Source organism: Actinia tenebrosa, unplaced genomic scaffold (genome assembly GCF_029948245.1).
Source record: "Actinia tenebrosa isolate PJP-AT-01 unplaced genomic scaffold, QUT_ActTen_1.0 PGA_scaffold4__44_contigs__length_22323623, whole genome shotgun sequence".
Lineage (NCBI taxonomy): Eukaryota > Metazoa > Cnidaria > Anthozoa > Actiniaria > Actiniidae > Actinia > Actinia tenebrosa.
Window position 1 is genome coordinate 2,225,335 of NW_028292581.1, and position 23,810 is coordinate 2,249,144.

Sequence of the window (23,810 nt, forward strand, 5' to 3'; positions counted from 1 at the left end):
GCCTAGATTGTCGCGCCACCTTTGCGGTCTAAAGGCGCGCTCGATAAAGTGATAAAACTTGGTGTAATAATGAGTAATATAAATTCAACAGTTTAGAGAAGAACTCGCTTGAAAACTTCTGTTTTCTCTGTCACCTTAATACAAAAGGTCTCTATTTGTCAAAAGTTTTTTATCATTTTAGTGTGTACGCAAGGCCAAAAGGCATCATTCTTGTGTGGACGGGGCCTCATTAAACAAAGGACATTTGTTTCTTTTGATATATTCATTCCATCTGACAACTTTTTTTGGACTCAAGGGACCCTTTGTGTACAACGAGGTTCTTGTTGTCTGCCATAAACTCTTCAAGTCGAAGGATAACTTCAATGCATCAGTAAACAACTTCTGATAGCCGCTACTAGTCTAGAATCAAGGTAAGGTGGAATTTAAACTTTATTAACTCGATAGGATATATAATTTTATAGAAAAATGACGAAACTTGTAACTTCGTTTGCTGAAAATCAATAGAGAACAGTTCATTCGGTGTTTGTGTAAACTGACTCCAATTCCACGTACAGAATCGCTTTAAAATGAATTCGTTGTCACAGATTCGTTCTGAATTGAATAGTTAACGCAAAACCTTAATTTGAAAATAAGCTCCGTCTTAGACAAATAATAAGAAAATATTTGATCTTGATATATTGATAAAAACAATGATTGAAATGCATGGGCTACCTGTGGCTATGAATATGCTAAGAAGGTTTCCAATTCTCGACGATCATTTCACGATAGCGCAAATTATAACTTTGAATGATGACGGAATTAATTGCCTTTTCAAAATGAATTAGTCAGTTTCAGGTGCATTCGGAACACAATTTACAACCGAATTACATGCGATTTGTGATGATGTTTTTATTTACAACAAAAAATATGTAAGGACTTTTATTGATGACAATATAAATTGATTCTTGTGATGATAATTTCACTTCTATGACAATAACAATGGTAATGCAATTCATATAAAAGAAAAATAGTATTCCAATCTAAGACGAAATTAATTGCAACTTTCAATGACGATTTAACTCATTAGAGGGAGCGCATTAGGATTCCAATTGATGACGAAATTAATTGTAAATTTTGATGAAGATTTTACTCATTAGAACAGCGCACATTAGGATTCCAATTGATGACGAAATTAATCGTAAATTGTGATGAAGATTTTACTCATTAGAACAGCGCGCATTAGGATTCCAATTGATGACGAAATTAATTGTAAATTGTGATGAAGATTTTACTCATTAGAACAGCGCGCATTAGGATTCCAATTGATGACGAAATTAATTGTAAATTGTGATGAAGATTTTACTCATTAGAACAGCGCACATTAGGATTCCAATTGATGACGAAATTAATTGTAAATTGTGATAAAGATTTTACTCATTAGAGGGAGCGCATTAGGATTCCAATTGATGACGAAATTAATTGTAAATTGTAATAACGATTTTACTCATTAGAACAGCGCACATTAGGATTCCAATTGATGACGAAATTAATTGTAAATTGTAATAACGATTTTACTCATTAGAACAGCGCACATTAGGATTCCAATTGATGAACAAATTAATTGTAAATTTTGATGATGATTTTACTCATTAGAGAGCGCACATTAGGATTCCAATTGATGACGAAATTAATTGTAAATTGTGATGACGATTTTACTCATTAGAACAGCGCACATTAGGATTCCAATTGATGAAAAAATTAATTGTAAATTGTGATGACGATTTTACTCATTAGAGGGAGCGCATTAGGATTCCAATTGATGACGAAATTAATCGTAAATTGTGATGAAGATTTTACTCATTAGAGGGAGCGCATTAGGATTCCAATTGATGACGAAATTAATTGTAAATTGTGATGAAGATTTTACTCATTAGAGGGAGCGCATTAGGATTCCAATTGATGACGAAATTAATCGTAAATTGTGATGACGATTTTACTCATTAGAGGGAGCGCATTAGGATTCCAATTGATGACGAAATTAATCGTAAATTGTGATGAAGATTTTACTCATTAGAGGGAGCGCATTAGGATTCCAATTGATGACGAAATTAATTGTAAATTGTGATGACGATTTTACTCATTAGAGGGAGCGCATTAGGATTCCAATTGATGACGAAATTAATCGTAAATTGTGATGAAGATTTTACTCATTAGAACAGCGCACATTAGGATTCCAATTGATGACGAAATTAATTGTAAATTGTGATAAAGATTTTACTCATTAGAGGGAGCGCATTAGGATTCCAATTTATGACGAAATTAATTGTAAATTGTGATGACGATTTTACTCATTAGAACAGCGCACATTAGGATTCCAATTGATGACGAAATTAATTGTAAATTGTGATGGATTTGAATTAGCCTTTGCCAGCAGGGAACATGGACTATAGCACATGGTTTTAGTCGATTTCGGGCCAGTTTCCATATTTTGAATATATATGCATAATTTAGGGAAGATAAAAATTAAGACATTTTGGCCTTTTTAGGCAAAAAGCATGGACTATTGCACATGGTTTTGATTGATTTATGTTCATTTTCACATATTTTGAATATATGTCCATAACTTATGGTGGATGCAAAATAGGTCATTTTTTGACCATTTTCAGACAAAATGCATGGACTAATGCCCATGGTTTTGATTGATTTTGGGCCATTTCCACTCATTTTGAAAATATATTCAACATTTATGAGTGATGCAAAATAGGTCATTTTGGGCCATTTTCATGCAGGCAAATATAGCGCAAAGTGACACTTCGAATGATGATGGAATAAATTGCTATTTTCATGAATAATTTCACTTATGATTGAAGACGCATTCGGACTCCAATTGATAACCAAATTACATGAACGGGCGTTAGGACTTCCATTGATGACGATATGAATATCGAAATGTGATGACGATTTCACTTGTCAGTATAGCCGAGTAATATTGTGAGAGAGCGCGCAATTATTATTTTACCACAGAAAACCCATCATTCAAAAAAAGTCCATTTTTTATCTAATAACAATAGCACCTTCACACTTCAACATTCTATGGTTATTCATATTATTTCTCAACTTTTTAGTTCCTTAGGGACTGGTTGAATGACCTGGTTCGCTTGTCCGCCATGTTGAAGAGTACAACACTGTGACCTAAAAGAACTAAATAACTCAAGAAATTTGCTGTATTTGAACACCTAAATGCCTGGAATACAAGGTATTGTGCATCATAGACTTCAGTTTAAATGTATAAAGGCCATAGACCTAGAAATGACGCGATTCTAGTCATTATTGTTGATTGAAAAGCTCAGTTGTAATCGGCTTCATATAGTTGGAGCGAATTATCTGGCTGTTTTAAGCCGATTGTTAGTTGCTGATACAGTTCTGCATCGTATAAGTGCTACTGATTGTTGTATCATTCTTGACGAGGATTTTGTTTTGACGATAAACAGTTACTGGGTTAAAATAAATTTCAACTAGAACTTGTGCATAAATCAATAACGTGCGCAAAGACAAAAGCGCTGCAAAGGTTTCAGTTTGCGCACTTTTTTATCCTTAAAAATATAAATAATAGATTTTCGTCCTTGATTCTATCATTTAGATATTCGATATATTTTTGCGCGTCTCTCTTCCATCTTGCATGACATAAAAATGATTGAAATTATGTGCACCCTTATCAATATTTTTGGTTTGCGCTACTGATATCAAGCAAGCCAATTATTTAAAACGTTTACCTTTTGCACATCAATTTTGCGCTATTTTATTACTCTATCGATTTTCCCAAATACTATTGTAAACTAAGATATCTTTTTTGTCTTTATTTTTGACAGATGCAGGAGTGAAGAAAAGATGAAGTATTTGCGATTATCTGCCTTTTGCCGGACAAGGTTAATGTTAAAACATTTTTGACGTTTTCAAGATGTTTACAATTAGCTTAAGAAATTTTGAATTCTGAAGACCCAAAACAACTTTTTTAAAGATTACAAGATTGACATCAACATTTATTGGGTTCCCTCCCCTTAATGTTTTCACTTGGGATTTAAGTGTATTATTCGTTGTATTTAAACAATAGAAAATAAACAATTTTTTGTTGCTATTCTGATCGTGTATCTTGTGTACCTCCCCTTTTCAAAATTGCACTATTTTCCCGCCAAAAAACTTAGAATTTTTTCAGGTAGTGTTTACCTCTTGCTGAACAGATCCGGTCCACTATTGTGCTCAACACCCCACCCACTTGCACTTCGTGGTGACTTTAGCAACTTTTTTATTTTCTTTCCCGCCAAAAAACTTAGAATTTTTCCAGGCCGTTCAAGTAGTGTTTGTACCCCTTGCCTCACAGATCCAGTCTACTCGTGCTGCATTCCCCACCCACTTCGTGATCACAAAATTTTCAATTTACTTTCACGTCTCACGCAGACTTTAGCACCTCTACTTGGCCCTTCTAATCCCCTTCCTTTGTTCTGTTCATTATCCCATTGTTCCCTTCAGACAATAAACAAGGCATTAATTATTTATAAGAATTTATTAGGTCATTAATATGCTACGATTACAAGCGTTATGTTTTAAGTGACTTTCAAACCTTTACCTTCAACAAACACATCAACAGTCTACAGTACAAGTGCACCGGCTACAGGGCAAGAGGTAAGGTGAAGGTACAGGTTCAAGTCCCAGGTAAGTCTAGGTTCTTAGATGAAAAATTGGACAAGCAAGAATACAGCCAACTACAAGCAAGGATCAAGCCAATTCAAGCAATCATGGACAAGGTAAGAAAGAAGGACTCTCAGATTGGCAAAGAAACAGAGAAATTGGCTTTAAGAAAAAAAAAACTCAAATTGGCTTTAAAAAAGAAAAAAAATTCAAATTGGCAATAAAAAAAGAAAAAAAATTAAAAATTGTGAAAAAAAAGTAAAAAATCCCTATAAATTTTGAAAAAATATATACTAAGTCTTTTTTCACTTTTTTTTTTGCCCCTAGGTTAATTAGACGAAGGTCCCCAAGATCAAAAGTTCGAACCTACCCTCCCTTAAGAAGAATTACCCCCGAACAAATTGTTCAGGGGTACCCCTTAAGGGTGATCAGTAGAACGAACTAAAGACCTGGGGGACTGTAAATTTGTTTGCAATCAAAAGACACAGGTGTTATCTGAGTAAAATACTAGTACAGGATACTGAAACAAGGCATAAAACTGGTGTATTCTTTGGCAAAAAGCAGTCTTATAATCTCATGGTCTCATAATACAAGACAGAAAGAGCTAATGCAACTTCTGATGAATTTAGAGCAATTTATTTCGCACGCGTTCAGAGATGGATAACACCAGTTTTATGCCTTGATTCACAACTAGTTAAGCCATAAAACGTTTTAGGCATCATATCTACCGACAATAAGACTATCATGGTCGAAGTCAAAGGGTGAAGTTTCAAATTTGAATGTGCGTGTAGAACATTTCGCACTATTCCAACTTTGCTGAGTTCCTACCAAATTTGAAAATGACCATCTATTGATGCAAAAAGTTCCATGGCTCCAACTGATCTTTACCAGTACTAGATGAACAATAGATTTTGGTGGATTGTGACAAACTATGGCACAGGACAAGATAGAATGAAGATTTTCGAGCAAAGAGTTGTTGAAATTTTAGTGGTCCCAAAACAGCATGATCAACTGCACCATAGATTCTCACAATCCGACAAAATCTATTCTACGATGAGCAAGAGTGACATATGGTATATTTGTATCTAATTTTTCCGTTTAAATATTTTGAAATGAATAAAATAAATAAGCATATGAATAAATAAATAAATGACAGATTCTGAAATTCCGATGCACATAGCAATATTTACATGGTAGTTAAATTTGAATATAACATTTTGAAATTGGAATTTCTTAATAGAAAAATTGAATTGAATTGTTTCAGAGCCAAACTGATGTGAATAGTTTAAGGGTTAGAATACCATTTATCATCTCTTGCATACTTCTACTCAGATAACACCCATGTCAGACTATGAGAACGACACACCAAGCCCTATGCATTATAGATGCCAAAAAACGTTTTTGGTATTTGTTTGTTTGGATAAGTAATTTGGAGACCATAACTAGTGAATAAAGTGAAAATTCACAGGCCAATTGAAATTTTTGAGGGAACATCAGATTAAAGACAATGTGAATTTAAGTACCATATCAATCCTATTCCAGTTTTAATACAAGATGAAAAAGAAACCAGAATGACATGCTGTTGTTACTTTAAATTTATATTGTTATATGTACTGTAAAACATGGCCAAAATTCGATAATTTAGCACAGATAGGATTGATATAGCAATATAGAATTTGTACACAGTACTTCAATCTGACCGATGGTGTGTCAACTCATAGTCCTATGTTAAAGTTTCACCACTTTAAGGAAACATGGAATGGTTTCCAAGGAAACACTTCCACTGAGGTACCAGGTTTTCACTATCAAAGATGGTAACTGTATTTTAAAAGAGAAACTGGCTATCAAATATGTCTATCAAAATTTGACAAGTTTCTCTAGTTTGAAAACAATTATTTGGAAATTGCACCTTCCAACTAACATCCTCTTTATAATTCAAAACTAATTTCCAAAATAACAGGTTTTGATCTGTTAAGATAAATTTTGATCATACATGTATTTTGTGTGGGGTTCGTTTGGTTTCCATTGTTTTAGCATAGCACATTGAGGTAAACAATTTTAATCATACATGTATTTTGTTTCGTTCTTTTGGTTTCCATAGATTTAGCATAGCACATTGAGATAAATAATTTGCTCTATAAATACTGTATAATATACTGCACAATTGCTTTTAGGATGAAAGAGGATGGCATTGGAAAATAGCAAGACTGAATGCTGGTAGATTATGCACTTGACTTACCGCGTCGATGAATGCGAACCAGGAGTGAAGAAGGCAAATATTTTCAAAATCTTTTTTATGAATATGGATATGATAAACAGTAAAGCCACACTATCTATCTCATCAAAAAAATGGTAAAAAAGGAGAAGTTGAAAGCCAATAGTATTGCACATGGAAATTAATATTGCAGCTAATTCAGGTCACACACAACCAGTAATTCTGAGAGGTGAAATGTAGGTTTCAAGACTTCATGATCAAATTTTAATTCTCCAATCAACTACTTCGATATTCAAAAAAAAGTAAAAAACAGGTTTTGAACCTGCCGTCATTAATGACTGTGAAATATATTCTGAAAGAATTCACTTCCCAACCACATCAACGATAATTAGCTTGAAAATCTTAATTTTTTAAGTTAAAAGTAATTTGAATTGCAGGATTTTTGAGCATAGTTGGCCCTTAGACTTGGAATTTCAGACAAAGCTGCTGATAGTCCAATCAAAACATGTGAGATACTGGTCATAATTATGTGACATGAATTAGCTGTTAACAAAGCCAATCATGATTTTGGTAAAAGCATTGAGACAGTAAGGATATGATAGTGGGGTTCTACTGTAACATCAAAATAAATACATCAATGAGAATAATAATCATTATGTACAGTACCCTCTCACTAAGTTTTGTCGCAAAACAACAAAGATAAACCAACCAATAAGATGCCAAAAAGCCCCAATATCATGTATCAATCAAGATAGTGGCTTAGTTGTCTTAGTTTTGCATATTAGGAAGACTTATTGCAGTGAGAGCATACTGTACAAATCAAAGGTCCAAAAGTTCAGTAACTAATGAAAAAGCTTTTTTCTTCTTTTTGTAGCAGAATTAAACTTTTTGCTCTCATGACTGAAATTTAAAAAACTAATAAAGATTTAAAAAGGTTAATTTGTTAATTTGTTGAAAGAAAAATAAGGCCAAAAGTGTCTGAAATAAGAAACAGAATTTGAAAATAAATTTATATGTTGCACAAAATTTAGAAAGAAACTTTTTCATAATCACCAATCAATCAATGTAAATAGAATCATTCAATATCAAAATATATTAAAATCAATCAAAACAAAGTGAGACAAAGCAATCAATATCAAAGTAATAAATGGATTAGTAAGAGCTTCCAAGCCAGCCAGTCATCAGATCCAGTGGACATGTATAGTGCATAATTTACCAGCATTAAGTAAATGTTGTAAGAAAATTCATCAAAGGATGTGTTCACTTTCATTGATGACAAAAAGGTAACACAACCTTCATAATCGTGTGATCTAATTCTTAAAGTGGTGAAAACTTCTACATATAACGAAGCATTATATGTAGATATATATTCTATAACTTATTGACCAAGACAAAGACAATCTCAAGCAATATTTACCTAAAAACAAAGGTAAATACCAAAGAGAATTGACAAAGTCTGTGGTGAATAAGTATTTAGTAAAATTACACAGGTGAATGTTGAAGCTATGGACAGTGCAAAGCTAACTACACTCGCTTGTATAACTCTACTAAATAACTTCTTTACATTAACACTAATAGTTTCTGCTAGACAAACTAGCCTTGCAAACTTCATCCAACTAGAAAAAATAATAACAGTGTCAGTGTGGTATTCTTACAATATTAGTTAAAAGGGGCCTTGCCTAGATGTATTTACCAAACTCAGTTGCTATGGAAATATCCAAAAACATCCAAAAAGGGTTTCTTGATTTTTAACCTCATACAATAAATCAAAATGGTACATTTTTTAAAAAGATAAAAATCCCAGGCTACCAAGCCATGTTGAAAATTTAGATTAAAATGATTTTCTCAATCATTTAATGTAAAGACAAATTCATGCTTAACTTTATAAAGAATGCATCAAAAAATGATTTCATTCTCATTCGATTGCTGACGTTGTACTCATAGCTAAATATATATCTTTTGTAATCAGTAGTTCTGCTCAAGCGCATTAAAGTAATTGCTCGCAAAATTTGGTTGCCATTTTAAGAGCTTGGGCTGCATAGCCCAGATTTTTAAAATTGGTCAGAAATTTTATGACAAACAGCCTGGTTATACAGTATTTTCTCATTAACAAAACATTTCCCTAGCAACCACTTTGCAGAGTTTGGTAAATAGGCAAGGCCACCCTTAAAGTACCCCTAATGCCTGATTACAGACCAATTTAGAACAAATCCTCACATTGTCATAAACACATTTTTCAAAATTTTTTCGTTTCAAACGAATTCCTGATTTTTTACTGCACGAAAAAATTGGCAAAATTCTTGTGTCCACTTACTCTCGAGGAGCCTGAAAAATTGTATAGACTTACGTCAAGAGTGCTGTTTTTAAAAGTTTGAAGAAATAAAATATGCCAAAATATTGAGCTTTTACTTATTGTACAAGTGAATCCAACTTGGAAGAATGCATGATTCTTTCACTTTTGGAACGTATCACCCCAATGACATGATCGCACTAGTCCCCCGCATGCGCGGTCCTTGTATGAAAAGGCGTGTTTTCAAAACTCATTTTAAAATCAGGAATGCATCCAATTTCAAAACATTTTTGGATTTTTGCATTTTTATGAATATATCTTCAACTTACATAAGGTCTGTGATTAGGCATTAGGGGCACTTTAAGTCATGTGAGGTACATTTGTACTGCTATCTTGGGGATGGAAGTGTGCAACTCAAAAAGACTTTTATTTCAAGCAAATAATATAATGTTTGAATGTCGGCCCGTAATTCTGTAAGCGTATTGGGTTTGCATTTTTTTAAGTAAATGTACATGTACATGGAATGGGAAGATTTGTATTGCTTTGGTGTTGTATTTTTTCGTCCATTTGTTGAAAAAAAAATTTAGCAGGAAAGGAAAAACACTAATAAAGGCCAAAGAAATGCTATTTAGAGCATTATTACAATATTTCTGAGTGCAAAGCGAGTGAGTTTCCTAAGGTTTTACCTTAAAACTCTGCCACGTGCAGCAACATTCAAAATGGGTGCTCAGAATGAAATGCTTATTTAAGAAAGGAAAAATCCTAGAAAAATAAAATAAATCGCTAGAGGGGAAGAACTAAACCTTATTTTAATGTCTGTACAGCTTATTCTAGTTTTGGAGCATTTCTTACCGTATAAATGTCGATATTTCTGTCCACGCCTCACATCTTCGTTCGCCTCCACCTTGGTTCTTCTTGACAACAAGACCCTAACGCATGATGGGTACACGTGCCTTACTACCACAGGAAGCCCATGCGCAGTCCTCAAGTGTGACGATAGAAACCTTGGGTTTTTCTAATAAATAAAATCAACCAGTCAGAAAATGTAGGTATTTCAACAGACGATAATAACAGAAAATTTTTTCTTTCAATGATTTCTTAGATTTCCCTGTTCTATTTTGAAGTGGTGTTTTCGTGAGAGTCATAGGCCGAAAGAGCATGGTCACCCTGTGGTAAGAGTACTGGGAACTAAAAAGACGAGCATCGGCACGACTCGAGACGAGAAAGACGACACAAAAGAGAAATATAATGCAATTTTAACTGCAATTTCTTCTTTGATTTCGCAGAAGAATGCCTCTACGATTACTTTTAAGGTATGAAATGAAGATGAAATCCCTTTTTCCGCCTGGTGGAGTCGTGGTGTCGTAGAGATTATGTTTGATTCATGACGATAATAATCATGGCTTTCTAACGAAATGTTTGGATAATATAATATTGCATAACATTTTAGTAAATTTGGCGTATGATCGACAGTCTCCTGGGTATAACTGAAGAAAATCTTTTCCTCTCATTAAGGCTGTTAATGACATTCATGAATTTCAATCAGCTGAATAATATCAAGAAATACTGGCAAGAAGTATTGGTCATAATAGACAGGGAACCCAGAAGTTGTTTTTTAAGCCAGCCGTCCTTTGTACTAGCTCTAAGTAAAGCCTTCGCTTGTCTTCTCATTTGCTAATTTTATGATCATTTTGTTGTGATAGGTTTTTGAATAATCAGCAAGTCGTGGAGCAGGTATGTTAGACCATAAGTTGATTGTCAATTTTTTTTTGGAATTTTCCCACATAAATTTACAGTATCCTCAAGCACTTGAATGTAAGGCTACGCATGGGAAAATCTATCGTTCCTGTCAACAAAGCTACCTTGTGGGGAAGGCCAATGAAAACCTTGTCCCCAGGGACCTCTCAGCCAACTCCAATTCAGCATTGGACTCCTCGGGAAGAGAGTTTTGGTTTACAAATTTTTCTAGTGAAATATTATTTGACAACAGATGCAACTTTTAAAAATTGACTGTTTGACCCTCTAATGTAATATGGCCTGCATTTGGAATACAGTATGTTGCTAGAACTGTGGTATTGAGTGTTGGTACAGTTGCCTTTTAACTCTGGGGTCTTGGGTTTGATCCCTGGACTGGTATCCGGTCATTTCGAGACACAGTCGTTTCGAGACAGGTCGTTTCGAGACACTAAGATACAGGTTCGAGACAGACATATATCCGTTTCGATACACCTCATACACCGTTCAATATATATCATATATAGAGGATATTACAGGTTCAAAACGATCTTATAAAGATAAGTATTTATTACTATGTTGAGATACAAGGATACCAGACCAAACGTTACCAAGTTTTCCGTAAATTATTGACTCGAAAACTCGTCAATCGACAGTAGTTTTGACGAGTTGAACATTCTTGTTGTCGAGTCAAAATATCTTGTCCGCGTCTAAAGTTTTTGAGCTATTCGTTTCCGTGTTTCTCTCTAAACTTGAATCCCCTTTCATATTTATCTAAAAATTCTTCATAAAGTTTAGAAGATGTGAGTTTCTGATAAAGATTTTAGATAAAAATCATAGAGTTCTGATTAAGATCTGGTAGTTTGACGAGTCGAACATTCTTGTTGTCGATTGACGAGTTTTCGAGTCAATAATTTATGGAAAACTTGGTAACGTTTGGTCTGGTATCCTTGTATCTCAACATAGCAATAAATACTTATCTTTATAAGATCGTTTTGAACCTGTAATATCCTCTATATATGATATATATTGAACGGTGTATGAGGTGTATCGAAACAAATATATGCCTGTCTCGAACTTGTATCTTAGTGTCTCAAAACGACCTGTCTCGAAACGAATGTGTCTCGAAATGACTGGCATTCCCTGGACTCAGTATCACATGTGAGCAGAGTTTGCTATGTATTTTCCTTGATTCAAGGGTTTTTCTTTGGGTTCTCTGGTTTTCCTCCCTGGGTATAATAAAACCTAACATCCTAAATTATAATTTGATTTGTGAGTTAGCCATGCCCTGACTTACATCAGCTCAGAGGTTGTTTCAGGGTGTCAAAAAAAAAAATCAAGTCTGTTATAGGTCTATAAAGCCTACATTGATCTACATTTATATGACAATACTTCATTTTACAGTTCCATTCAGTAACCGCGAATAATAGTTCCAAGCCAAGGTTGGAGTTGCCACACATGACAAATATTATAGTTTCGCTATGTGCTGAAACTCTAGCCTTGGCTTGGAACTATTATTCCTGGTCACTGAATGGAACTGTAAAATGAAGTAATGAAATAAATAAATTGTTACTTCCTTTTCTCATTTGGTAAGGACCACTGTGTTTTATTTCTGAAGACTTGTTTCTACAAGTTTAGCTTCATTTTAAAAGCAAGTCATTTGCAATAGTCAACACTAATGTAAAGAATGTGCAGCTTGAGTAATACCAATGTTTTGAAATCCTAAGTACTTCTAATGGTATCTGTGAATAACTGACTTATAAAAGAGGCTAAGCTGTTGTCTTTAAAAACTACAGTATGCATCAAGTGCAAACCGGTATATTGTTAAGCCCCTTTACTGTTTGTATCTTTCAGTTGGCCAATACATCAATAATCCGCCGTTTTGCACAGCTAACACATTACACTTATATAAGAGCAACTGTTTGGGGTAAGTTTTTCTCATATTACAGATTTTAAGATTTGTTCTCAAACAAAAACTCAGGTTGCAGTTACATCAAATTTTCTGAAACATGTTTATCCAAGTTCACCAAATAGCCAACTAAGATAAAGACAAAGGGTGATACCCAAGTCTAAAATTTGCACCAATACTTTCAATATTCACCAAATAAAGGATATTACATGGCTGGAGATAAATAGATATTCTATTGATGGTTATATATTAAAACCAAATATTCCTTGAAAATAACCCAAAATGGGATGGAAATGCATTCCAAAACTCCTACAACCCTTCAAGTAGATTACCCAGTTCTGATTATTTTGTATGAATTTTCTACATGAAAATATAACATGATGCACTTTGCAATCTATGTGCATCTTTCTCAGTCTAATATTCTAGAAAACCTAGTCTCGTTTTACTGGTCTCTTTATTAAATGTAAAAACTAGAATTACAATAATTAAATATAGCTAGTTTTTCATTTTGCTATCATAATTATACATGTAGGTAACCAAGTGCTCAACAAAATGGCAGAAAGTACAGTAAAAGAACCAGACCAAGAGAATCAGAAAGATTCAGGAAGATTGGCTTCATTTTCCAGAACATTCATGGAAAACATCCAGAAAGAAATCGAAGCTTCACAAAAAGGGAAGAAAAATCCTTATGACTAATTCACAGATAAGACACTTGTAGATACCTACACTGTAAATAGTATTTAGAGAGGAGAACTAGTGTAAATGCAAAACCAAAATGTATAATTTTCAAATGTGGTCCTTTTGGACCAATATTTTTTATGTAAAAAATTAATGATTATACATAATCTATAGGTCTGCATCACTAAAGCAAGTTTAATTGACCATTCATGGATCCATGAAAGCCTTTATACTATATTCACAATATTATTAAATTATTGATTTCAAATCTGAAACGAAAAACAGGTGTCTCGATTTCAAGAAAGTATATTCTCTACGGAATCGAAAAATTGCAGCAATTTATGGTTCCACCTCAGACAATTGTGTACCAGTCACTGTTGCAGCAGTTTTTGTCCCACAAACAACTACAGTATGTTTTTCAGTAAGTTTATAAGCTTACCAACTGCATTAAGTAATAATCATTTTAAAAACTGAAAATGTTCACAAAGGCTACATTAATAGAAACAAAACAGGCAAAAATGCAGCATTGCGAGCAGTGCATTTTTGCACTTTAACATAATAGTGGTGTTGATCGTTAGGAGAGAACTAACGAAAACAAAATATGCAACATTGCACCAAACAAATTTGTGTGGGGTGACACACATTGCAACAAAATCACGCAACATTGCTTGTGTCAGCCTGCTATGTTAAGATATTTGATCAGCAGTTATAAATTTGGTGCAAGCTGATTGGCTGGAAATTTCAAAATGTTGCAGGTAATGTTGCTGCCATGTTCACATGATAAAATTTTTTTGTGCTCAATGTTGCAAGAGTAGAGCTCGATTCAACTTCAGATTTGTTGCATGATGTTGCTTGCAACAAGTTTGGGGTAGACACAGGCTGCAACAGTCCATTTGTGTGCAATGTTGCATGCAATGTTGCACCGTGTGTCAGCACCTTAAGCCTTTTAAAAGACGTACTGAAACAAATAATTGTTTTTAAAGAAAAAGCTCATCAGTAAAATAGTCCCCTGGATATCAGAAGGTTGTAGTTAAGACTGTGCACAGAGCTACATTAAGAATGTTTAGCATTTTTTCAGTCCTAAGTCATTAATGTGACATTTTCTGCAACACCTTCACTTAACTAGTAAAGAAACCCTTGCATAGATTCTATTTGGACGATTCAGTAATGATAAAATTCTGTACTAGTGTGCAAAAACACATGCATTTAGATTAGTAACAAATGCTGTAAGTCTCTTCTTAGAAACGAATTTCCTTCCCGCAGCTGTGTGTGGATTGTGATGATGCTGAAAGCTCAGGAATTCTAAATGATTGCAGCACCCTACTACAATATTAATAGCGGCTACCGTATTGTATTCATCCTGCAATATGCCAAGTTGTACATGACTCAACATAGGAGCACCTCGCACGAGACTCTCTATCGCATCGATTGAAACATCTGTCGTATGTTTAAGATTGATTTTATCAAGTAATTTGCAGTGCTTTCCCAATGCTTTGATTCCTTTGTCAGTCACTTTGGTGCATCCAGCAATGTTTAGATTTTTAAGTCTCCGACATGTCTTTGCGACTGTAGATAACCCCTCGTCTGTCACTCTTACACAGTAGGCTATGGATAATATTGTCAACATTGGACATTGTCTTAGAGATGTTATTCCTTTATCACTTATTTTGTAGCATTTGTCAAGAACTATGTGCTCCAGAAGCTTACACTTGCGAGCGATAGTCTGAATGCCACGATTAGTAACCAAGGTCCTACCAGTCAAGTCAAGTTTCCTAAGCCGAGGACAATACTTGGCTAAATACCCCAAAGATGTGTCTGCTATTGTTTTACAGTGTTCACCAGAGAAGTCCACTATTTGTATTGCTGTTGTATATGATGTAACAGCCCGTATTGTGCTATCGGTTATGCTCGCAGAAGTTGCGCACATCTTGAAGTCAACGCTTCTCCAAAACGTTGCGTCTCGACAAAGCTGGTTCCATTTGCGGCATACGCGCGAGATTATTACCCGCTCTTTTAACGAAAGGCACAAGAATATGCGTAGCCACAAGACATCTGGTAGATAATATTTGCCACCATTATTGTTCAGAAAATATGGGTCATGGTTGTTACTGAGTAATTCTAACGCATTACTTGGCCTGAGAACGAGAAAGAAAAGGACATCCGTTAGTTGTTTAGAACCCTAGCATCCATTTTCAGAGCAGCTGAATTTTGAGGACAAAACAATAAAATTTTTATGTCATTAGAATTCAAATGCATTGTTTTACTGTATAAGTCAAAAACCCCGAAATATAACCATGCATTGACCTATCAAACGGAAAATCCACGTATGGGCTATATATGGGAGTAACCCTTTCCCCCCCCTGGGAATGGGAATGAAGGGGATTTATGAGACCTAATCAGTATCTTGCTCCATTAGATCCGCTCTTACGATACTAAAATCAGCGCCATCATTGCTTATTAAGTCTTCCTAAATCCCATGCAGTGTTTGTTATGTTTTCATAATGATTTCCTAAATAAGAACCTGTTATAAATTTATAAGTTCAACAGGTTTTATTTCAACGGGAGGTCGAAATGACAAGCTTTGGCCTGCAGGATTAGAGTCGGATTTTATCATGTTGGAACTATTTCATTTCCATTTCTTGCTTGTAATTGATTTGTGAAAAACTCGACGGAACGAAGGCGTACGTCTTCTGACCGTGACGGCGCTTACTCTACGAGTGTTAAAAAACATTAATAAAAAATAAGTCTTTAGGTTACGAAAATAAAATTGTTGACATATGTCAGTATTAAGTACTTTCAACTCTTCGCTATTGGAGCCTGGTGAAATACCTTTCTAAAAATAATCCTCACTTCAGTGTGTCATCACCCAGAGAGGTATCACTTCTGTCGTGATGTCTTAATTTCTCAGTAACTGGGTTATTAGATTTTTGTTAAATTAGTTTGTTTGATCTAGTGATACACCAGTGGCTTTTCATTGCCATCAAAGATAAGATTCGAGCACGTATGGCTGAAATGTGTAGGTTCGTATACAGATGAAAAATATCGCTCACGTCACATCGAACAACGGCTTCAGATTGGATTTGCCCCGGGTGGGTGACTACATACGGACATGAGCACCACACTATAAACTTCTTGAAAACTGTCGGAGTTCGCTACTTGCTAACGGTTCATATTATACGGCTTGAATTAGCACACTGGAGGGCTTAAAATACTTCAAATTGCAGAGTCTCCGTATCCGTGCGTTCAACCGTCCGTGTGCCACCTATCCATCCATTCCATTTCTCATCCACTCATTCATTCATCTATCCATTCATCCATCTATCCAAGCATGCCTCCGTGCTTCCATCTATTCCATCTTAGCTATATTCGTCCATCCATTGACCAATCATTTATAATTAGCCAGCACCAATTACGTTGCGCACGTAGTAATACGCGTCGTTACAGTAACCTACATCAGTTGCAGGAATCCAGCATATATTCACATGTTACACCTTTTAAAGGCACAAACGTGATTCTAAGCAGACACGTATTCATGTCAGACCCCCCTTGATGTCGTAGAAGTGGAGAACGGATCACCCCATCATTCATCCTATGACCTCTTGACAAAATGGCTGACAGCGCACTTTATCCCGTTAAGAATCCGAAAATCCTTTTTCGACGAAAGAAAATCGCTATCTTCAAACACATAAATTAGTAATTCATTTAGGATTGACTTTGAGAGAGTTTGGCTTTGGAAACCTTAACAACAAATTGCCGTAGGCGAAGTAAAACCTTATAATAGACGCACCATTTAAGACCATCTTCTTCAACTCACTAGAACCAAAGACAGGAGTATGTATAGCCTGTCGAAGCATGTTTAATACGTATCATATGGATAAGCTATAATCTAGGAATCAGTGCTTTATATCACGGATAGTACTTACAGCTGATCAGTTACTTCGTGTTTAAACAAATCTTACCAAAGAATTTTTGGACGTCCGTTGTACGTGTTGCTTCTAGCTCAGAATATGATTTAAAACATTTGCACCTTTTTTTACAGTGCTCTGAGAAGCAAAATGAAATGCGTAGATGACTGACTCTAAGAAAAGCCTTAGGCATACATCCATATTTTACATAAAATACGTTTTTAGGGAATTTTGCCATCGATTTCCCACTTAAGTGGAGGATTATAGTACTCGCTCGTTTTAACACATCTTTTTCACTACATCGGTTGATCACAAGCTTCTATTTTAACAATCATCGAGTGTTTAACACAGATCAATTATACCAATCAATAGCGCTTGGCACGCGACTTGAACATCAGCTTTCCACACTTGATAATTTGTGATATGAGAGGGACCCTTTGAACCGGATAAGATGTTGAAACTGAAAATGTCAGTTAATTGGCACGTTAAGGTATAGCATACAGTAGAGTGCAACTCGAATTCTTTTACTCTTCTCACGATTACTTTAATTCAAAAATCAAAAATTCATATTTCAAGCCGTAATTTCTCTCAGTCTTTAATATGCAGTTTTTCTAGCCGATCAATGTGCTGTTGCAGAACTGACATTGATATCGTTATTATCATTTTTCCATGCAATGCTAACTTTTCAGTTTTCTTTGAAAATATATTGCTATATTAACGTCTGCCGCACAGACAAAAAAAGATATGACCTTCAAAATGTTTGGTGATATGTTTTTAATTGATTAGTACATGAAGAGATCTTTGTGCGTTTGAACCCGCTACTTAGTGCTATCATTTACACTACATCGCATAAAAAATATTGTTGTACCAATAAACCCCCAGTCAAAACACAAGGAAACAGACGCTGAAATGGGGAATTCCACGTCCATGTGTGAATTCTAGATGGAACGAAAAACCAGCTTGTCGTGCATAGCTACAAACCACTTGTTTGATATTGGTCAAGGTTGCCATAAATTAGTGGTTTTGCTCCTGGACGGAATAACTGATTTATTGTGCAGCAGGTGTGAGAAAATTTTTAATTTTTGGAGTTATATAATAAATGCTTGTACAGCCCATCTGATTGAGAAAATCTATTCTGATTATCTTTAAAAAAAAAGAGGGAAGTACCTCATGACTTAGACATAACATGATTTTATAGTTTGTATGACACTTCGTTGTTATGGTTCTTGGAGGCGAATGCTATAATTACTTTTCCTCACCTCGGAATATCTTCTTCTTCATCGCAATAGAGCAACGACTGTTCTCTGTTTTTTGATAACATAGTCCCCATCTCGACACTGAAAGTCCTTATCATCGATCGGTTCTTGACATCAAATTATGGCTCCATCATCAAGCCAAGGAAAAATCCAACCGTCTATAGCAGCTCGATCAGATAGATTCTGTTTAATAACACACGGTACGCGGTGTACAAGATAATATGCATACTAGGCAATCTGCCCTGTATTTTGTATGCGAGATTATGTTAATGACAGTAACAGGTGGTGGCGGTTCTCGCTGTCAATATACTCACTATGCTGGCATTTGGCCCACTGCGCTTTCTACATCATTCCATTACGAACAGTTCGCCCATTTAGCTGCTAACAATCACTCTGCCTAGGCGTGCTTAAACTTAAATGGAATCGAGTTTACCACGAAGTTGACGCTATTTGACCTTTACGTTATTCGTTGTTCTAAATTTCGTGTTGGTTTTCGTTCACCATGTCATGATGGTACCTCCCCACCCTCCCCTACCGACCATAAGTCAAAAATAAAAGAGCTACACATTCTTTTTGCCGAAAAATTCAGAATCTTCTAAAGGTTTTTTTTATTCCAGTTCATTTCCCCCTAAAACAATGCGTTTCGTAGATGAAATCGGCCAGATAAAGGATCTGTTGAACATTTGTATTTGTACACTTAGAATATAATATGAGACTAGACCTGTTTATATGCCAAAATAGCCAATTGTCGTTCACACAATTTATTACATTATAAAGTATAATGTGAGAATGGTTTAGCCAATTACCTTGCGCGCATCACAGTTTATTGTATGATTATTAAATATTTGACAATCAAATAGAACGACTCGTCTCCACTTAAAGGATTATTCCACATCAATCCTATATATCTGTTACTGACTAGTGAAGTGATGACACAACATTTATGAACAGGGTTGAAATCACATCCGGCTACGATTTGTTAGATGGGTTCAAACATTTCTCTCGCAACCCTTCTTCCTCCGTTATCAATCTTACTATCAAGGTTCAACAACAGGTATGCTTTCTTATATTTATTTATCTTTGCTAAAATGTTTATTTTGAATTAGTTTGCCTTTCTTTATCTTGGCTTCTAGAAAATGGCCTGCCGAAATGTAAGATGCCCTTTTAGAACTCCCGACACTACTCACTACACACTACTCCTAGCCCTATATCGTCTTTAAACATTACAACCCGAGCTACACTGCTGTCAAACATTTCTTATGCTAAGAGCATCTTACATGAAACATATTCTCTTATTCACAACCTTATTAAATAAAAAGAAAATAATTAATACTTATAGAAGAAAATATTAAACAAAGAGAAGAACGATTAGATATTAGATTTCAAGATAGAAAATTTAGTTTTCAAATTTTCTCAAATAGCAATTGGAAAAGCTTTACCCAGTGGTTAGTGTAATTAAGGTGTTCGCAGGTAAAGACATTGGCTCACTCACTCGATGGGTTTGTCAGATAGGTGCAGATATATAATTAGTACTTCATATTTATTTTTTTAAATGTAATTTAGTCGGGGGAAAAGAAAGAAACAAGAAGCTAGAGAAAGTATTGGGTTTACTTGTTTAGTTATTGTGTAACAGGTGTTAGGACAATTAGAGTGTTGAATTATTAAATCTTCATTACCTGAGAATAAATCAACACTTGTGACTTTACATCGTAGAAATTTGAAATACAAATGATCTTCAAGTGTAAGAAATTCTATAGAACTGAAATAATAAGCCAACAAAAAAGAATCGCAGAAAAAAAAAAGTAAATTGTGAACTTTACGTACTTTAGGCGATATTACAATGTTCAATAATGGATTTGAATCTTTAAGAAAGAAAAGGAAGAAAGAAAGGATGAAAGAAAAAGAAAGGATGAAAGAAAATGAAAGAATGAAAGAAAGAAAGGAAGAAAGGCAGGAAGGAAGGAAGGAAGGAAGGAAGGTAAGGAAGGAAGGTAAGGAAGGAAGGAAGGAAGGAAGGAAGGAAGGAAGGAAGGAAGAAATGAAGGAAGCAAGCAAGCAAGCAAGCAAGCAAGCAAGCAAGCAAAGCAAGGAAGCAAGGAAGGAAGCAAGGGAGGAAGAAAGGAAGGAAATTTTCAAACCCCAATTTGATATTAGTTAGTCGTTTTTATTTTGGCATCCCTTTTATAACTAGTTTTCATTAATATAAACTCGAGGGAGATGTTGGCAGTAAACAAAAGATCTCATGTAATTTGCCGTTCATTTTAAATAACGTTATTTGGCTTTCATTTCTAGGCAACGATATGATAAAGAATTTGAACAAGCATTACTGGATATGGAAACAGATAGTTTTTCATTCGGGTTTGATCACCTTCCAGACAACATCATTCTCCAAATCGTTTCCTACCTCAATTCTCAAGACTGCGTAAAAGCTTCCATGTTGTGCAAAAAATGGTATAACGTTTGTCAGGACCGTTCTCTTTGGAACAAAATGGATTTCTCCTCAAAATCTGCAATTAGTAGTAATGTAAAACTCAAAGACAAAGACATAATTTGTCTTATCATTCGTCTTCCAGTTGCGGTTGTAAGCGCTATTGACTTTTCTGGTCACTGTTGTCGCTCTTTAACGAACTTTACTCTCTTTCATATCGCTAGAAGATGTCATCTACTTCATACTTTAAATCTCTCCAACTGCAAATTGGTTACTGATACTGGGCTTGAAATTATTACGAAAAATTGTCCCTTTATTGAAAACCTAGATATAAGCAGCTGCAGCGCCATTACGGACGAGGGAGCTATCTTTACAGCGCGGACATTGCGAGTTCTAAAGACTCTAAACGTAAGTGGCAATTCTTGGATTTCTAACCTACCATTTTTTTACTTTGCACGTCATGCAAGACGTTTGGTTAACTTGAGTTTTGAGGGTTGTAAAAAGGTTACAAACGTGGGTCTACAGATTCTAACGAAGTCTAAAACTATCAAGCATATAAATTTAAGGAATACAGTCAGAATTTCAAGTAGTGGTCTCAAAGTCTTCCTAGCTAAAAGTCCGTCGCTTGAGGGGTTGAAGTTAGGGTTTGGAAAGAGAAGTATGGCATCGATTGACATTTTGAATGTGATTCCTCGTTATTGTAAGAATCTTGTGTTGTTGGATGTCCAAAACTACAAATGTAGGAATATTGATGAGAATATTCGTGAAATAGCAAGAATGAATCCAAGGCTTCGATATCTTTGTGTGCGACAAAAGCTCACTCGCCTTTCTACAGAAACTATCCAGAATCTGGAAAAACTGTGTCCTAATTTATCTAAAATTGAACAAACGTGATAATGCAAAGGATATAGTTTATATGATAGTAGGATGGTTCAAGGATACTAATTACTAAATAGTACAAAATAGTGCTAATTAAACCGATAGAAAACAATGGAATTTGTTATATTGTTTGCACTCTACAATACAATACATTAACAATATAATAGGTAAAAAACAATAAGTTTATCGGTATATCCCAACAGGTGTTTTCAATACTAATTTACAATCAAGTAAAAAGAGAAAAGACGAACATATATTTCACAGACCCCACCAATAACAAAGTTTGCCACACACATCTACTCACTGACATGTACCAAAATGCAATTTGTTTGATTTGGCTCACGTCGCACGTCTTTCATTATACCTATTTTAACACGCTTTCTACCCGATTCAAAATCAATGACCTTCTCTGGGTCAAGAGGAGTTAACTATCCCATGTGATGCGGTCTGCCCTTGGCGGCGAACTAAATTTTTCAAAACGTGAAAGACCAAATAGTTCCCTTTTTATGGCACACATACTATTTTTTATTAACCACCAAGCACCTTGTAGCGGGGACAAACTTTTGTCCCTGCATACAAAAGAAAACTATCATTGAAACATGTCCCCACTTTATGAACCTGCGACATGGTTTTCTCCTGTTTAAAGCCTTGTTAAATGGTGTCTCATTTACATAAGTTACATGAAATGCGTATCAGGCAAACGCAACGCCGCGCTACACGATGGCTTTACGATAAATGAAACTTCCGTTTCCAAAAATTTTCTTTTCGTGCCTTTGTACACAATTTTTACGTGTAGAAGCTGCACTTGCTAACTCAATGAGCCTTTTTTCTAACTGTCTCGCAATCATAGTATTTGCATAATGCTGCAATCGTTTCGGCTTATACATAGAGTAGTTCTACTTTCGTCTGCAACAATTTCGGGGGCGGATCCAGGATTTTTCAGGAGGGGTACATTGTTTTTGATCTGGAAATTCTCAAACGCATTCACCGATAATGCAGTACGTAATGAGATGTCGCCACTTCTGTGGGGGGGAGGGGAGGGGAAGAGGGAAAACACTCCCTGCACCGCTACCTTATATCCGCCCCCTGAGCAATAACCCCTTTCCGACGCTTCGCTTATCACGCACAAGGGTTTCAGTACGAGGCTACGTGCTAAATGCTCAGTCATTCGTGACAGGCGGTAAGAATTAATTTAATTTAGCACGTAGCCTTATACTGAAACCTTTGTGCGTGACAAGCGAAGCACATCTCGAAGGTGGGCTATTTCCATGAGACCCTACCGCGTGGGCGCAACTAAAGTGCAGAATATTTTATGTACAACGAAATTGCTAGACACTAAAGGGAAAGTTGGAAAGAACGATACGAGACATGAAATCACGTTTAGGCTTTCCTACACAAGTTTTAATTCGGAAGAATTTCCAACGGTTTTTTGATAAAACGCTGTATTTTAACGTGTCACTTCAAGAATAAGGAAACAATAGTTTATTTTGGAAAATGCGCTGTATATTACCTTCCAACTGTTGAAACGTGTCTTGCAACTCCCTTGCAGACAAAGTTCACTGAAAAAAACCAGACCCAATTTTTCTTGGTGCAATGTTTTTCAATTATAGACACCCCTTGAGTATTACTTCTTTGTTCAAGGGTTGTACACGAGAAGATACATGAATATGGATACAACTTAAACAAGAATGACACGTGGTCTGAAATGGGTAAATATTCCTGCACTATACATCAAGACATTAGGCCTATTCCAAAGTGTATTTAATCATTTGGATCAAAAATGAATGTAAATATTTTTCGTTTAGGAAGTAAATATTTTAAATGGTTTTCTGAACAGTTCAATTACAAATA

General features: G+C 35.2%; 3 protein-coding genes and 1 long non-coding RNA gene across 4 annotated transcripts; 3 read left to right on the plus strand and 1 right to left on the minus strand.

Moving 5' to 3' along the window:
- The first annotated feature begins 328 nt into the window (after positions 1 to 328).
- Positions 329 to 4,049, plus strand: LOC116290065 (uncharacterized). Its single transcript, XR_004196399.1, has 3 exons — positions 329 to 410; positions 3,105 to 3,235; positions 3,849 to 4,049. It is a non-coding gene; the product is annotated as an uncharacterized LOC116290065 (long non-coding RNA).
- A 6,305-nt stretch (positions 4,050 to 10,354) lies between these two features.
- On the plus strand, positions 10,355 to 14,513 carry LOC116290060 (uncharacterized). Its single transcript, XM_031697042.2, has 4 exons — positions 10,355 to 10,483; positions 10,874 to 10,904; positions 12,759 to 12,831; positions 13,346 to 14,513. The coding sequence occupies exons 1-4, from the start codon at positions 10,461 to 10,463 to the stop codon at positions 13,507 to 13,509; spliced, it is 291 nt and encodes a 96-aa protein (XP_031552902.1). The 5' UTR covers positions 10,355 to 10,460; the 3' UTR covers positions 13,510 to 14,513.
- LOC116290035 (uncharacterized) lies at positions 13,251 to 19,020 on the minus strand. The gene is made up of 2 exons (XM_031697009.2): positions 18,656 to 19,020; positions 13,251 to 15,626 (listed from the first exon to the last, which is right to left on the minus strand). Exons 1-2 carry the CDS (start codon positions 18,748 to 18,750, stop codon positions 14,675 to 14,677), a joined length of 1,047 nt encoding a protein of 348 aa, XP_031552869.1. The 5' UTR covers positions 18,751 to 19,020; the 3' UTR covers positions 13,251 to 14,674.
- A 497-nt stretch (positions 19,021 to 19,517) lies between these two features.
- On the plus strand, positions 19,518 to 22,071 carry LOC116290034 (uncharacterized). Its single transcript, XM_031697008.2, has 2 exons — positions 19,518 to 19,706; positions 20,945 to 22,071. Exons 1-2 carry the CDS (start codon positions 19,636 to 19,638, stop codon positions 21,972 to 21,974), a joined length of 1,101 nt encoding a protein of 366 aa, XP_031552868.1. The 5' UTR covers positions 19,518 to 19,635; the 3' UTR covers positions 21,975 to 22,071.
- Positions 22,072 to 23,810: the final 1,739 nt, after the last annotated feature.

Excerpts from the sequence above, each read along its gene's own strand:
- LOC116290034 (XM_031697008.2), top strand. The coding sequence starts at position 19,636 with ATGGGTTCAAACATTTCTCTCGCAACCCTTCTTCCTCCGTTATCAATC. Across the intron at positions 19,707-20,944 it reads CTATCAAGGTTCAACAACAG|GCAACGATATGATAAAGAAT; the intron begins GTATGCTTTCTT and ends TTTCATTTCTAG.
- LOC116290035 (XM_031697009.2), bottom strand. The coding sequence starts at position 18,750 with ATGATAAGGACTTTCAGTGTCGAGATGGGGACTATGTTATCAAAAAAC. Across the intron at positions 15,627-18,655 it reads GAAGAAGAAGATATTCCGAG|GCCAAGTAATGCGTTAGAAT; the intron begins GTGAGGAAAAGT and ends TCTCGTTCTCAG.
- LOC116290060 (XM_031697042.2), top strand. The coding sequence starts at position 10,461 with ATGCCTCTACGATTACTTTTAAG. Across the intron at positions 10,484-10,873 it reads CCTCTACGATTACTTTTAAG|GTTTTTGAATAATCAGCAAG; the intron begins GTATGAAATGAA and ends TTGTTGTGATAG. Across the intron at positions 12,832-13,345 it reads TATAAGAGCAACTGTTTGGG|GTAACCAAGTGCTCAACAAA; the intron begins GTAAGTTTTTCT and ends TTATACATGTAG.